The following is a 13,304-nucleotide window of genomic DNA, read 5'->3' as shown; positions in this document are numbered from 1 at the left end:
CTTTTGAATTTCAGACGTGTGCTTTTGAAATATCTTTTGAAAAGAACTTTTTTGATGCAAAAGAAACTCTTAAGACATATTTTAGTGTCAATGATAATGACAACGAATTTTATATTAAAAATATAGAAATTTTCATCAACATCCTATGCCTAAAATCCATTGCATATTATCATCAGAAGTGCATACCAGAAATTTTTATTTAAAAATTTCAGAAGTGGAAAGGATCAATTAATTCAGTCCTTTGCGTTTTCTAGATAGCAGAACAGAGACCTAGAAAGTTTAATGGACTTTTTGGGAAACATATAGATTGTCTCATGGCAGAATCTGAACTGAAACTAGGAATCCTGTCCAAACTCTGAACATGTAGCACTTAATATTCTTTGAATTCATAAAATAAGGGATACTATAGAGAAGAGCATTCAGTGGAGCTTTGTTAGAAGCAGTAGTGGAGCCACAGACTAGTCTGTGAAAAGAGGCTTTTTCCTCCTACAGATAAGCACATATTTGGTTCAGGAGGGTGGGGTATGAGGAGTGGGGAAAGAGAGGTGTACAGAAATAGGATATAAAAAGATGATTCCATTTTAAGTTCTTCTCATAAGATTATAAAATCTGTTTATTTTTTAAAAAATTATAAATTTAGAGACTTTTTGTTCCTGAATATAGGTAGCTAGATAGGATCAAATGAAATGGTTAACATCTGCATAGTGCTTTGCACACTTTAAGGTGTTAAATAAATATACTGGCTTTATAGTCTTTGATGGTGATGCTGTCTTTACACAGGGATTGTGTCATTAAGGCAGTGCTAATAGGGTTTGAGTTGTGTTTTTTTTTTCAGTTAAGAACAATTGTCTTGGTTTATTTATAATCCTTTGTCAGATCTACCTTAACACAAAACACATATGTTTTTAAAATATCTGGCAGAGGTTAAATTGTATAGCTTATAGCCATAGAAGAGATAATTGGTCACGACTTTAATATAATTCTAAAGAACTTGACTGTATAACAACAGAACACACTCTTCAACCTCTGGTGCTTTCTATGAAAGTGATGGTTGGCAAGTCATTAAGTCTGTTAAATAAGATTAAACTAGATAACCTCTGAGAAGGGTCCTTCAAGCTCTAGATCAAACCAACATTTTCTTTAAAAATTTCAGCAAGCAAAATAATATTGAGGTGAGTTTTTTCTTTTACAAAATTGTGTCCTTTTCTATTATGAAAGGAAATTTGACCATTGTTTAGAAGTTCTTGTATTTATTGAAAACCTAAATAGAGAATTGATAATACTGTAATTTAACCACTTTGTTTTGGGGCTTCCCATTTTTTTCCTCATTTGCATTTTCTGATTCAGATGCCAAAGGAAATTTGTCTTAATCTAAAGATACTTAATTTAACCGACTTCCTGGAGTTTCTTTTTAGAAAAATGGATTATGTATTTCTTGACACATAATGACTACAAAAGTCTTGGATCATGTCTCAATACAAAATAGGAGAACTCTTTGCTCCTATAAATCTGGGGTGGTCAGTTTGGTTCAAAACATAAAATGGAATTCAGGAGGAGTTGTTAAGGCTTCATGATTAGAGAACTCTAGGACCAATTCCTGGAGTGAAATTCTAGGTAAATAGTTCATCAGTCCTATATTACATAAATTCTGCAGAACCTGCTTATTTTTTTATGTAACCATGGCCCATTTCTAAATCATGAAATGGGAAATCATTAAATTTAATCATTTAAATACAGAAATTACTTAGGACATTTTTTAAAGGTGATTTTAAAAAGTGGGGGCAGCTTTGTACTGATAAACATTTTTATTTTTCTGGGAAAAGTATGAGATGAGAAAAATTATGTGGAATGTAAATTTTTTTGTGCTTATACAGGAAGATATCAAGTCTCTTACTGCACATATAGTTGAAAATTTTTATAAGGCCCTTGAATCAATTGAATATGTTCAGACATTCAAAGGATTGAAGACAAAATATGAACAAGAAAAAGACAGACAGAGTCAGAAACTGAACAGGTATTGTTTATGTTTTGAAATTCAAGTCTATGGTCAATTTCCAAAAATGATCCATACTTGTTGATTTTACAGGCATTTCCTACTTTACATTATAATTTGGTTCTTTGAAAACTCAACTTCAGATGAAAGTACTGTGGGGAAGTAGTACCACAAAAAAGCCTATAAATGGATAATATGTTCTTTGGCTAAGGCAGGGAAAGGGGATGAGCCAGGGTAATTTCATAGAAGAATTGGATTAGAAAGGTCTGTTTAAGTAATCCAGGAATCTGGAACTCTGCATTGCATATTACAGACAAAGATCCTGATGATTTGAAAACTGAGCTGTATACAGAGTATAGTGGCCCCAAGTCACAAGAGAAGACAATGCTGATGTTCAGAACTGAAGCTAGATATGGTTTTTGATTCAACAGAGGCAATGAAGATAGTGACAGCAGCAGATTGAAGGGGTTAGGGTTTAAAGGGAATAGATCTTTTTGTTGGTCTTCTGTTTAAAAGGATTATAGCCAGATTTTTGCAGTAGTAAAATGGGTTTAATTATGACATTTTAACAAAATTTCTGACATTGTTGGTTTATAGCACCTTGTGGGATATTTTTGGGGAGCTAGAATTTTCCTAGAGATTTTTTTTCACCTTTAATAGTCATAAATAACAGTGCAATACAATAGTAATAGTGCTATTTTTTTTCTTCTTTCTCCTAGAAGGAAAGATCAAAAAGGATTGACTTTGCTTTATTTAAAAACAAACTCATGTTTTAATTCATTATGAATTTTAATTGACCTTAAAATACTTTAAAATATTTCCAGATTGACCCATTTGTATTGTCATCATTATATTACAATGTATTCTGTACAAAATCAACTCCTCGTGGTTCCACATTTATGATTCTCTTTTACATTTTAAAAACTGGTTACAGAATTTGAGTCACCCGTAATATATTTATTACAGTGTACCATCTATATTGCGTAGCAACAGATTTCGAAGAGATGCAAGAACCTTAGAGGAAGATGAAGAAATGTGGTTCAATGAAGATGAAGAGGAAGAAGGTGAAGCAGTTGTACCACCAGGTGAAAAATCCAAGCCAGAGGATGATTTTCCAGATAGCTACGAAAAGTTTATGGAGACCAAAAAAGGTATTCATTTTGGATTATTTTCTTTGCTATCTTTTCATATTATATATGTGTGTAAACACACATTTTAAATATTATTATTAAATATTATGTTTAAATATGTTTATATTTATACAGAAGTCATGATGTTTTCTTTTGTGAAGCCTTAGTTATATTTTCACAAAATGTGTAAGGTCTCTACACTAAATGCTTCATAATGACATTTCCTCCAATTAGCTAATGAACTTGAACTATACTATTAGGAGCCCTTTCCAAGAATAAGTTGATTTATTTATTTCAAAGGGCAGACTTTTGAATTTTACATTCAGTCATAGTACCGTTGTCTTGGTTTTTGATATTCAGACAACATTGTCAGGCTCTTTGTTACAACGTGATATAAATGACGTTATATTTTTCTCTACCCTGTAAACACCGGTTTATATTATGTTATAGAGTCTTAGAACTGGAAAGAACCTTTGAAAGGCAATTTTATCTCTCTTTAAATATATAATTCTTAAGGTCTTAAGAAGTTAGACTATAGAGAAAATTTAATGTCTTCTCTTCTCAGTTCATCTCTATACAGTCTGTAGAAATGAAGTTAAGTGCTTGCTATGTTCAAGGCATTGTACTTTTGTTAATCAGGAGTTAAAGATGATACAAAACATTTCCTGTCTTGAGGAAGCTCACAACCAAAGAGTGTAGAGGGCTGAAACTATTGAATTCAATGCACTGAGAGCAGGACTGCCGAGTGCTTGAGGCTAACTACTGATTGGACAATACTCTATGGGCATATGCTTGGAAAATGGTCCTTTCTGCTATCTATACTGGTTCAATGATTGGTGTATAGAGGATTGTAGGAGGGACTAGGGGCTGGAGTAAAAATTAGTCAGGGACACATTCTCCCCGGTATTCCCTAGGGAGAAGGCCCTTGCAGAGATTCTCTTTCATCCCCTTCACTTATTCCCCTAAAGACCAAGAATAAAGAAGGACTTTTGCTTATCCTGACTCCGGCTGATTCTGGGGTGTCCTGGGTGCTAGCGTGGTTGTTACAAAAGAGGAGTAAGACAAATATACAAGTAAATATGGCATAGCTTATATTATGATACGAACCAAATTGAGGTTTAGAGTAATATAGAGGGGAACAATTAGATTGCCAAGAAAAGTAAAAGTAAGTTTTCTCTTTATTCCATTTGTATTTGTTTTGTGTAGATTTAAATAGGTCCTTATCCTTCTAGAAGGATTTAAATTTAAGTATAAACTTTTTGGTATCTGACATTCGGTGATTGGAAATTTGGACATTTCTTTTAAGAATCGTTTTACTGACTGACTTTCCGTTGCTTATATCTTAAGGAAATATAATAGGAAAAAAAAATTGAATTTAGAAATGGGAGGCCTGAGCGTTAGTCTCAGCCATGACTTGGAACAGTCATTTTCCTTCTTTTAGGCCTTAGTTTCCTTTATCTTTTTTCCTAGGGCCTCAAAATTAGTTTTCACTCATCATTGCTAAAGAGTCTTATCTCATCTGAGTTCAGGGGTAATAAACTAAAATAAATATTCAGACCATAATTTTGCTCCTTTAGTTCTGAACATGCTCATCACAAACACTAATCCCTGCCATTACTGCCAGAATGAGCCTTTAAAAAGGAACATGATCATCTTAAACTTTAAAAAAACAAATTAGGATATTTTTTACTTGTGAGCACAGATTGATATATATATATATACATATATACACACACATACACATACACACACACACATATATGTGTATATATATATATATATATATTCATATTTTATCTTTGGTTTAGCAAAAGAAAGTGAAGACAAAGAAAATCTTCCCAAAAGGACATCCTCTGGTGGCTTCAAATTTACTTTCTCTCATTCTGCCAGTGCTGCTAATGGAGCAAATAGTGCGAACAGTAAATCTGTAGCTGCTCAAACAACACCAGCAAGTTCTAATGGATCGTCTTCCAAAAATACAAGCTTGACTACATCAGTCACAGCCACTAAGGTGAGTAAATGATGGTGTTTGGGGTTTTGTTTGGTTTGGTTTTTTTTTTCTTTTAAACATTCCCATTAGCTTTTTGTTAGAAGCAGTCAGTATGCCTTGAGATTCTTGGTAGGTATTTAGGGGACATATTTTAAATTGACTAAAGCGTCTGTTACCTGTTAATATCTATCTAATGCCTAATTCTGATTTTAATGTTTAAATAGCATTGTTAAAAATTTAAATGAAAGTTTTCTGCCTTTATTCTATTGTATGTTATATGCTGCCACCATCAACATATATTAAATGTGTTTTTTGATGACCTCAGAGGCCTTATGATATACAAGATGTATGCAAAAATTCTTACTGTGCTAAATGGTCCACTTTACCTAAATTCTTGTGTTGAATTTTTTTTCCTTTGCAATTATCTGTATTTTTTTTTAATATTGTCTATGCCCCTTTCTTAATTTTCTGTTTTTAATCACGTTACAGATTTATAAAATATCTATGGATCCTCTTTGTAATTTGTTATAAAATGAAAGTGAAATAGAGAGCTCGTCTTAGTAAAGTCCAAATGTTTTGCTGTGTGGACTTTGATATCTAGTAATTTGTTTATTTGTTTATTTGAATTCCAATTAAATTTTTTGCCTATATACAACAAAGGTACCAGATAGGTAAATCTTATATGAGGCCTTAGTATAAACTGTTTTGAATAGTAATCCTTTTATCTCTATGTTAAGTTTTTAGGTTTTTGACTAAGACACTTGTAGTAGGTGACATCATCAATTACATCTGACAATGAGTTCCTAATAGGAGTGGACATTTTTTTAGCTCAGATTTAGGTCTTGTTCAGTCAATGACTTAGCTAGAAAATTGGGGAGAGAAGGTACAGAATTTGCTTCTGTTAAATTATTTTCCTTTCCACTTCACATTTCTTTAAATAGACTTTTTCTTTACCTCCACTCCCTTAAAACAGATACATAGCTAAATAAAGCTGCATTTTAGTTTCAGGCTTCCTCAATATAATACAAATGACAAGTCTGATGTTTGTCATATTCTTCCACCAGCTGCTATATTTTAAAACATACAAATATATCCAAAAGCAGACATTTTAGTTGTGACAAGATTTTTATTATTGTTTTATTTTTCAGGTGGTGTTGATGTAAAAGCTCTTCAAAGATTTTCATTAGTTCATTTAGATGATCTCAATTATTCAATTGACAGACATTATAGTGCCTGCTGTATGCCAGACTCTGTTCTAAGCATTGGGGATATAGAAACAAAAGCAGAGTGACTTCCAAGAAACCTACAGTCTGATAAAAGAGATAACAAACATACATAGCTATATACAGAAGATTCAGCACCAGTGTCAGCTGTGGAGTGGAGCTGAAGGCGTTTGGGAGGGAACAGAAAAGGCATCAACAGGCAGGGGTGCTTAGGCTAAATTTTGAAAGCAGCCATGAAGATTAAGTGAAAACGGGGAAAAAGAGCAGGCAAGGCATCAAGTATAGTCAATGTAAAGTTGTAGAAAGTAGTATTGGTTGTTTTTCAAATGTGTAAAAGTATTTTTAGGAAGCTTGAAAGTAGATAAATTTTATTCAGAATTTATATTCTTGCTAAGAGAGAATGTGACAGTGGATATAGGACCATTTTGAAAGACCTGTAACTCCAAAAATGAACAAATTACTTAACATCTCATTCACTTCATGATTGTTTGAGACTACAACAATGGCAGGAAATTCCACTTTGGGACTTCCCAAATTAGACAAAAAGCAGGGATTTAGAATAAATGGGTTATTGAAAGCGATTGCTTTCTTTAACATTATAACTCTTAATCAAATACCTACACTGAACTCAAAGATTCAAGAATCATTTCCATTAAATCTTTGGTTCATTTTCTTTTTTGTTTTTTGAAGAGGAGAGGGTCCTAATTTTTGTGAAGCAAAACTAATTCTGGGGTTTGAGGCACTAAAGAAGCTTTGAACAATGATAGTTCATAAGTAGGGGTTTTTAAAATTATTCTTTGATAATTTGGTGATGAAAATTGATAGGTCTATAAATTAAGCTCTGATATCTGTTTAAATGAGGGGTTATGCATAGTTGATGTATAATATCCCTTTCAGCTATAAAATTATGTTTCTGTGCTTCAACAAGTAGAGTTAAAGTGCGGAAAATTCAAACGGTGATAAAATCAGGAGACCTAGTTTCTAATTTAGATCTGCCATATATCTTGTGTTACCTTAAGTCTTCTCATTTATAAAATGAGTCAGTTATTTGTTTGCTCCCTTCCAGCTCTCAAACTCATAAATCTCTACCAGATCTTTAATAGTTAGTGATTGTTTCTTTGCCTTTTGTGTTAAGTCCACCTACATTACATTCCCAATCCAATTCTTTGTTGCTGAAATACGAAACTCTCTTAAGAGATCGTTTCTAGGTTGGTTGGATTTTCCATAGTACAGGGATTTATTCTGCATCTCTGAATCCAGGTAGACATATTCATCTAATTTTTAAAAAATAATTAGCAAACACATTTTTCCATCATGGCCTTGATATTGCCTAGAAAACTACCTTTTGGCCTTCAGTTAACATTAATTGATAAGAATTGAATCTCATATTTAGATGTCTTTACTTTTTGTGCAGATGCCACAAACTGTGCTGCTTTAGCTGGCCAAAATTTATGTATTAAGTGTACAGAAATATTTTAAAATTTGTAGAGTTGTTGCCTTTTTTCTACAAAAAAGTTGTAAAAATATTTCAGTGTTGTGAGTTAGTTGTTTTTATTTTTCACCAGGGAAGTCTAGTTGGCTTAGTGGATTATCCAGATGACGAAGAAGAGGAAGAGGAAGAGGAGACCTCTCCAAGAAAAAGACCTCGACTTGGCTCATAAAAACTTATGGGGGGAGGGGAACCTCACTGTGGGGTATTACTAAATGCTGCAATTGTTCAGTGAGCTTAAAAGTCTGAATCAGAAAGCTTTCTCCCTTGAACATATAAGATAATATACAAGGAGTAGCAAAAGACACTCAGTGTATCAACTAGAAGAGTTTAGTTCTGTAAACACCAGACTTCCAAGGAACTTTTCTCTTTCTAGTAATTAAGGAGTTTGCCTTTCAGGCTGTCAAAAAATGGTGGGTTAGTAGTAAACAGAACCTGGGTGACAGCTTCTCAGCAAGGAAAGTCTCAGGTTTGGGGAGGGAAGAGGGTGGGAAGCAGGTCAGTAAAATTTTAATATTGCAGGGTTGTCCTGGGTATGTATCAGAACTAGAAACGATTGTGAAACTTCAGTTGCAAACCCAATAACGTTACTTTTGTAATGGTGCTGGCCATAGTGTTCTTTTATCAGTTGCCTCTTTTAAAACAATTTTTAGGGAATACAGATTTAGCTAGCATTAAAAAAAATGAAGTTAAACTGTTGGGACCATTTCTTTCAAAATTTAACAAAAATTCAGCCTTTCAGGCCATTGAAGAACGGCACACCCTGTATTAGTATGCATGTTTGAATTTTACACACCAGGAATTTCCAGTATGTAGTTTGAAGAAAAGCAAGCTGGCATAAAATTGTGTTAATCTAACATTGAAACCAGCATGTTCAGAGATACTGATGGACAGGATCAGTAGTTTCCCAAGAGAATATTCTCCAGGAACTTGCTTGTGGCTATAGCAGAGTCCTTTCAGCTGCACCAAAGTACAAGCATTTGTGGAAGATTACAGTGTCAAGTCACTTTCTGCTGTTAGTAAAGTTGTTTCTCTTTGCTAAGCTGTTGTCATACTATTACATTTGCAAACTTGCAAAATGTGTCAATTGATAAGCACTAATACACAGGTTTTAAGTAGTGCTGAACTTAGTGGCATTTTAACATTACGAAGCCATTTTGGACCAAGAAGTTCCTAGAAAAGACAAGTCTGCAGCACATAAATCTTTTCCTCAAACAGGGGTGTAATATGAAAGCTGCTTTTTTTGTTTGTTCATTTTTCAAAGAGTAAAAGCACATTCCATGTACACAAATGAATTGCAAAAATAATTGAGGCAAACAGTTGGAAGTTTTATTTCAAAGAGCAGCAAGCATTCTGTAAATATTTTAATGTTAGTTTGCCCATCTATGATCTGAGATCATGCTAAAGTGAGAAAAATGTCCCCAAACTATAATTAATGTGTTAGAAGTGATAAAAGCTCAAAACTATGAAACCAGCTGCAATCCACCAGATAGAGATCACCCTTGTAATGTGTTATGGGTCCATTTTTCCTGGAATAGTTTAAACTGAAGCAGTTTCCCTGTTTTGGAGATTTTTGTAGTTAATTTTAATTTTAGCTATTGTTTGGAAAAGATGGGCTGTCTGTGTAGATATGAAGTATAGTTTTTTTTTCCATAAAACAGAATTTATTTTGTATTAAAAATACCACTGTACTTGTTTTACACCATTTGTATACATGTGGTGATATTAATGCTGAAATGTAAAATTCAGGAATTAAAATGTGACCCTGTAATTCCATAATGATTGCTTTTGTTTGGTTTGTCGTAAATGTAAGTTCACTCAGTTATGAGATATGGCCATTTTAGAGTAAAATTAATAAGCCAACAGAATTCATAGTTTAACATTTATCATACATCCATTTGGTCAAACAATGCAGGATTTCTAAACTAATGAGTTAAGAGAATATTGTATTTTCAACATTCAGATAACACTTAAAATAAAATCTTATGACCCCATTGGGCTCCAGGCATCCTAGAATGGGGCTTCCCTCTCAAAAAAGAGTATATATCATGAAAGGTATGCCCCAGGTATCAATAAAGTGACTTGGGATGTAGTAGAATTAAGATCAAGTGTACTTATAAGTTTTCTCATCAACCCTGGTCCATTCTTTCCTTCTCAAATCTAAAACATTTCCTCATGAAATTAAAGGGAAAACGTATATGATGCATGTTTTTTTCCCTTTTTGAGGCCGAAAATGTGGCCCTATTCAAAGTAGGTAAAATTCTGGTACCACGATTTAAACTTTACATCTCAGTTCTTTTTTTTTTCTTTTCTAAAAAACTGCTGTGAATTTTAAAGAACATTTGCATCATTATAGAAGGCTTTATTGCAAAAATGTGAATATTTCATGAATTATTATATTATGGTTTTAGTTTTAGAAAAAAAATTATTACATCATGAGATTGAAAGGACTTTTTAAAAATTCTCAATCCCTTGGAAACAGGAAATACTTAGTTACCATGTCTAGAGCCACTATCCTCAGGCAGTCTTAAATTTCTATCCCTTCAATTTGTACTCTTGATTCAGCGGAATAAGTGAAAGCCCACATTTGAATGCCTGGGGCCCTTGTAGATTTTTTAAAGTTACATCTGCCAACATGTATCAGTTATAAATACTATTTTAATAAAAAGTTACATTAAATTGATTTGTGTGTTTTAATCACTAGTTTTCCCTTAGTCTAATAATAGCTAGTGATGAAAAATAGTAAGCATAATGTTATTGACTGACGTGGGTAAATTAGAGTACATAATTTAGAACCCACTTTAGGTAAATTTTAATGCCTCTGGCAAAAAAAACATGCCTCTTATAGAATCTATATAAACATAGAAACTCTAAACATTTGGACATGTTTATGTCTAATCCTACTAGCTCACAATAGTGTTCAGTTAGTTCCATGCAAATAACCTTGCAAAGAATTCTAAGGGCATGTAGCAGCTTTTTATTTAGTTTCTACACTGACAAAATTCTTTAAACAAACTGAATCAGTTATCTGTCATCTGGTTTAATATAGTGTGTACTGCAAATTTTAATTGCATTAACCCACACTTCTAAAAATAGAAGTTTTAGTTATTATATATATCACTTTATTCACTGCAAAGATAATTTTTACATAAGTTTTATACTTAGACTTTGTAACTACAATCTTAAAAAGCTATTTTGTTTACTTTTCATAAAATAATTTGAATGGACATTACAAATTTTTTAAATTAATGAGATCACAATGGCAAGAGAGATGGATATGTTAAGTATTTGGCACTTTTCAGTGTGATGAAATCAAAACAAGCTTAGTTTAAGGATTTAATAATTTATTTTAAAGAAATTCAAACTTCTGTTTTACTAAATTAAGTTTCTTAAAATTGTCACTTATTAATAACTTCTTCTTTAAGCTTCTCTGCAATCAATCTCCTCTTTAGTAGTGTTTGCTTCTCCTCTGCTGTCATTTCTGGTTTCTCTGCAATTTCCTAAACCAATAAACAAAAATACAATGCAATTTTAATTAAAATATAAAACATATAACTTGGGCTTCTCTAATATGATGGTTCCCTCTATCACCAATGTATTGTAATTACTTTTCTGAAGTTTAAAATGTAGCTTTTAGTGTACTATTAGAAGTAAAATTAAAGTAAGGAAATCTGGGAGGGGTCAAGTGTTTTTGCAAAAAAAAAAAAAAAAGATTTTTTTAATTCATAATACTTTTTTAAAAGTCACACAAGACAGCTCAAAACATTTTAGTGCAGAACTACACTACAACTTGGAATACTGCCCCTAACTTTCCACCCTCCTGATTTTTGGTTAAAATTTGGTGACATCAGTACCAACTGATTTTCATTGAAATTCCAAATCTAGCCTGATCTGTAACCATTATACCATATTACCTTATGTCTATTACCATTTTTAGATATGTAATTGTTTTTTTGAATCTATCAAAGGAAACTGAGACCCAAGAGAGGTTAAATGAGTTGCCCAAAGGAGCTCAGGTACTAAGTGTTAAAATTAGGCTTTTTACCTGCACCAAAATAAGGTTACCTCCTCAGCAGATTTTCCTTTCTGCTGTTCTATATTGTGTATCTGTTTGATCCTTGGATCCTTTTTCATAGACATCAGTTTATCTCTCTTCTGCTTTAAATAGTCTTCTCGTTGCCGGAGCTGTTCTCTTCCAAGTGCTGATAAATTCTGGGGAAAATAAAAATTATTTAATTACACAAAAGAAATGAATGTGTATTATGCAAAGCAGACATCCACAAATGGCTGAATGTCTCAAGCTTTGCATTATATATAAATTCAAATTCAAGGAGTTTTTCCTATCAAATTAAAAGCATTTCCCTTTGTGTGTGTATGTATATGTAATAGATAAATATACATATATAGGCATTAAGATTTCCTTTGTCTCAAAAATACAAATATATGTTTATATATGTGTGTATAAATTCCTCTTCTCTGAGGAAGAGAAAATATTTTAGGTATGTGCTAGGAAAACTTACAAAATTGGATTTAACAATTTGAGCAATAAGCAGAGAAAGAAGTATTATTAAGAGCTGCAGTTTGTAAAAAGACAACAAATTGAGTCATCATGTTATTGGCAGCTATCAAATTCCTAAGAAATGGTAGTTCAGTAGGAGGCCAGATAAAAATGTTGGCCCTGGAAGATTTTCAAATCTAGCCCCTCACTCACTCATTAGCTATGTGAGCTTGGGCAAGTCATTTAGCTACTGTTTATCTTAGTTTCCCCATCTTAGAAAATGCAGAGAATTAAGAGTACCTACTTCCCAGAGTTGTTGTGAGGACCAAATGAGAACAATGAAGAGGTTAGCACAGTACCTGGCACACAGTAATAAGCATTATAGAAATGTTAGCTATCATCATCATTATTACTTACTGATAATGGTCCTCCTTCTTTAATCGCCTGTTCTAAGCTTGCTGTCATAGTCTCTTCCCTCAGTTTGGGAGAGGAAGTTTCAGGCAATGTTTCCAAATTTCTTCCCAAAGGCTGTGATTTCCCACCAAAATGGACTTTTCCCTCTGAATAGCAGGAATTTGGTAAAGAAACAAATCAGAACATGATAACATTGCAAGAGGAAGAATGGCACAGTGAAGAGAATGCCTGCCTGGGGGTCCAGAAGATGGGGCTTCAAGTTTTGCCTCTGACATAAATGCTGTCTTTTGTGACCCTGAGCATGACCCTTAACCTTTCAGGACTCTCAAAAGATCAAAGAAGATGCTGATCTACATGAGCAGAGAGAGTTGTCTCAGCTCCAAATTCTCTATACATCAATGAAAACACAGGGCAGAACACAAGAAGGATCACTATGTAAAAAAGAGGTAAATAAAATGGAATCATTGCAGAAATTAGCCATTTCGTCTTAACCCACTAGTTTTAGAAACTAAGGTTTCTTTGTATTTATACTATATTTTAAACTTCACTAAAGCCATTTTCTTAATT

General features: G+C 33.0%; 2 protein-coding genes across 2 annotated transcripts in view; one reads left to right on the top strand and one right to left on the bottom strand.

The window, feature by feature from the left end:
* Positions 1-10,508, top strand: part of PPP4R3B (protein phosphatase 4 regulatory subunit 3B) — a 76,357-nt gene extending 65,849 nt beyond the window's left edge. The window contains 4 exon segments of the mRNA XM_051975307.1: positions 1,875-2,014; positions 2,960-3,144; positions 4,932-5,134; positions 7,902-10,508. Of these exon segments, the coding sequence (XP_051831267.1) occupies positions 1,875-2,014; positions 2,960-3,144; positions 4,932-5,134; positions 7,902-7,997 (624 nt within the window). The 3' untranslated portion in view covers positions 7,998-10,508.
* A 644-nt stretch (positions 10,509-11,152) lies between these two features.
* The window catches only part of CFAP36 (cilia and flagella associated protein 36), a 40,820-nt gene continuing 38,668 nt past the window's right edge, over positions 11,153-13,304 (bottom strand). Inside the window, exons 8-10 of the mRNA XM_051975308.1 lie at positions 12,741-12,883; positions 11,891-12,037; positions 11,153-11,325 (exon numbers count right to left, since the gene is read on the bottom strand). Of these exons, the coding sequence (XP_051831268.1) occupies positions 11,224-11,325; positions 11,891-12,037; positions 12,741-12,883 (392 nt within the window). The 3' untranslated portion in view covers positions 11,153-11,223. The remainder of the gene's footprint in view (positions 11,326-11,890; positions 12,038-12,740; positions 12,884-13,304) is intronic.

Source organism: Antechinus flavipes, chromosome 2 (genome assembly GCF_016432865.1).
Source record: "Antechinus flavipes isolate AdamAnt ecotype Samford, QLD, Australia chromosome 2, AdamAnt_v2, whole genome shotgun sequence".
Classification (NCBI taxonomy): domain Eukaryota; kingdom Metazoa; phylum Chordata; class Mammalia; order Dasyuromorphia; family Dasyuridae; genus Antechinus; species Antechinus flavipes.
The sequence above is the reverse complement of the archived record's forward strand: the minus strand, read 5'-3'. Positions and strand labels throughout refer to the sequence as shown.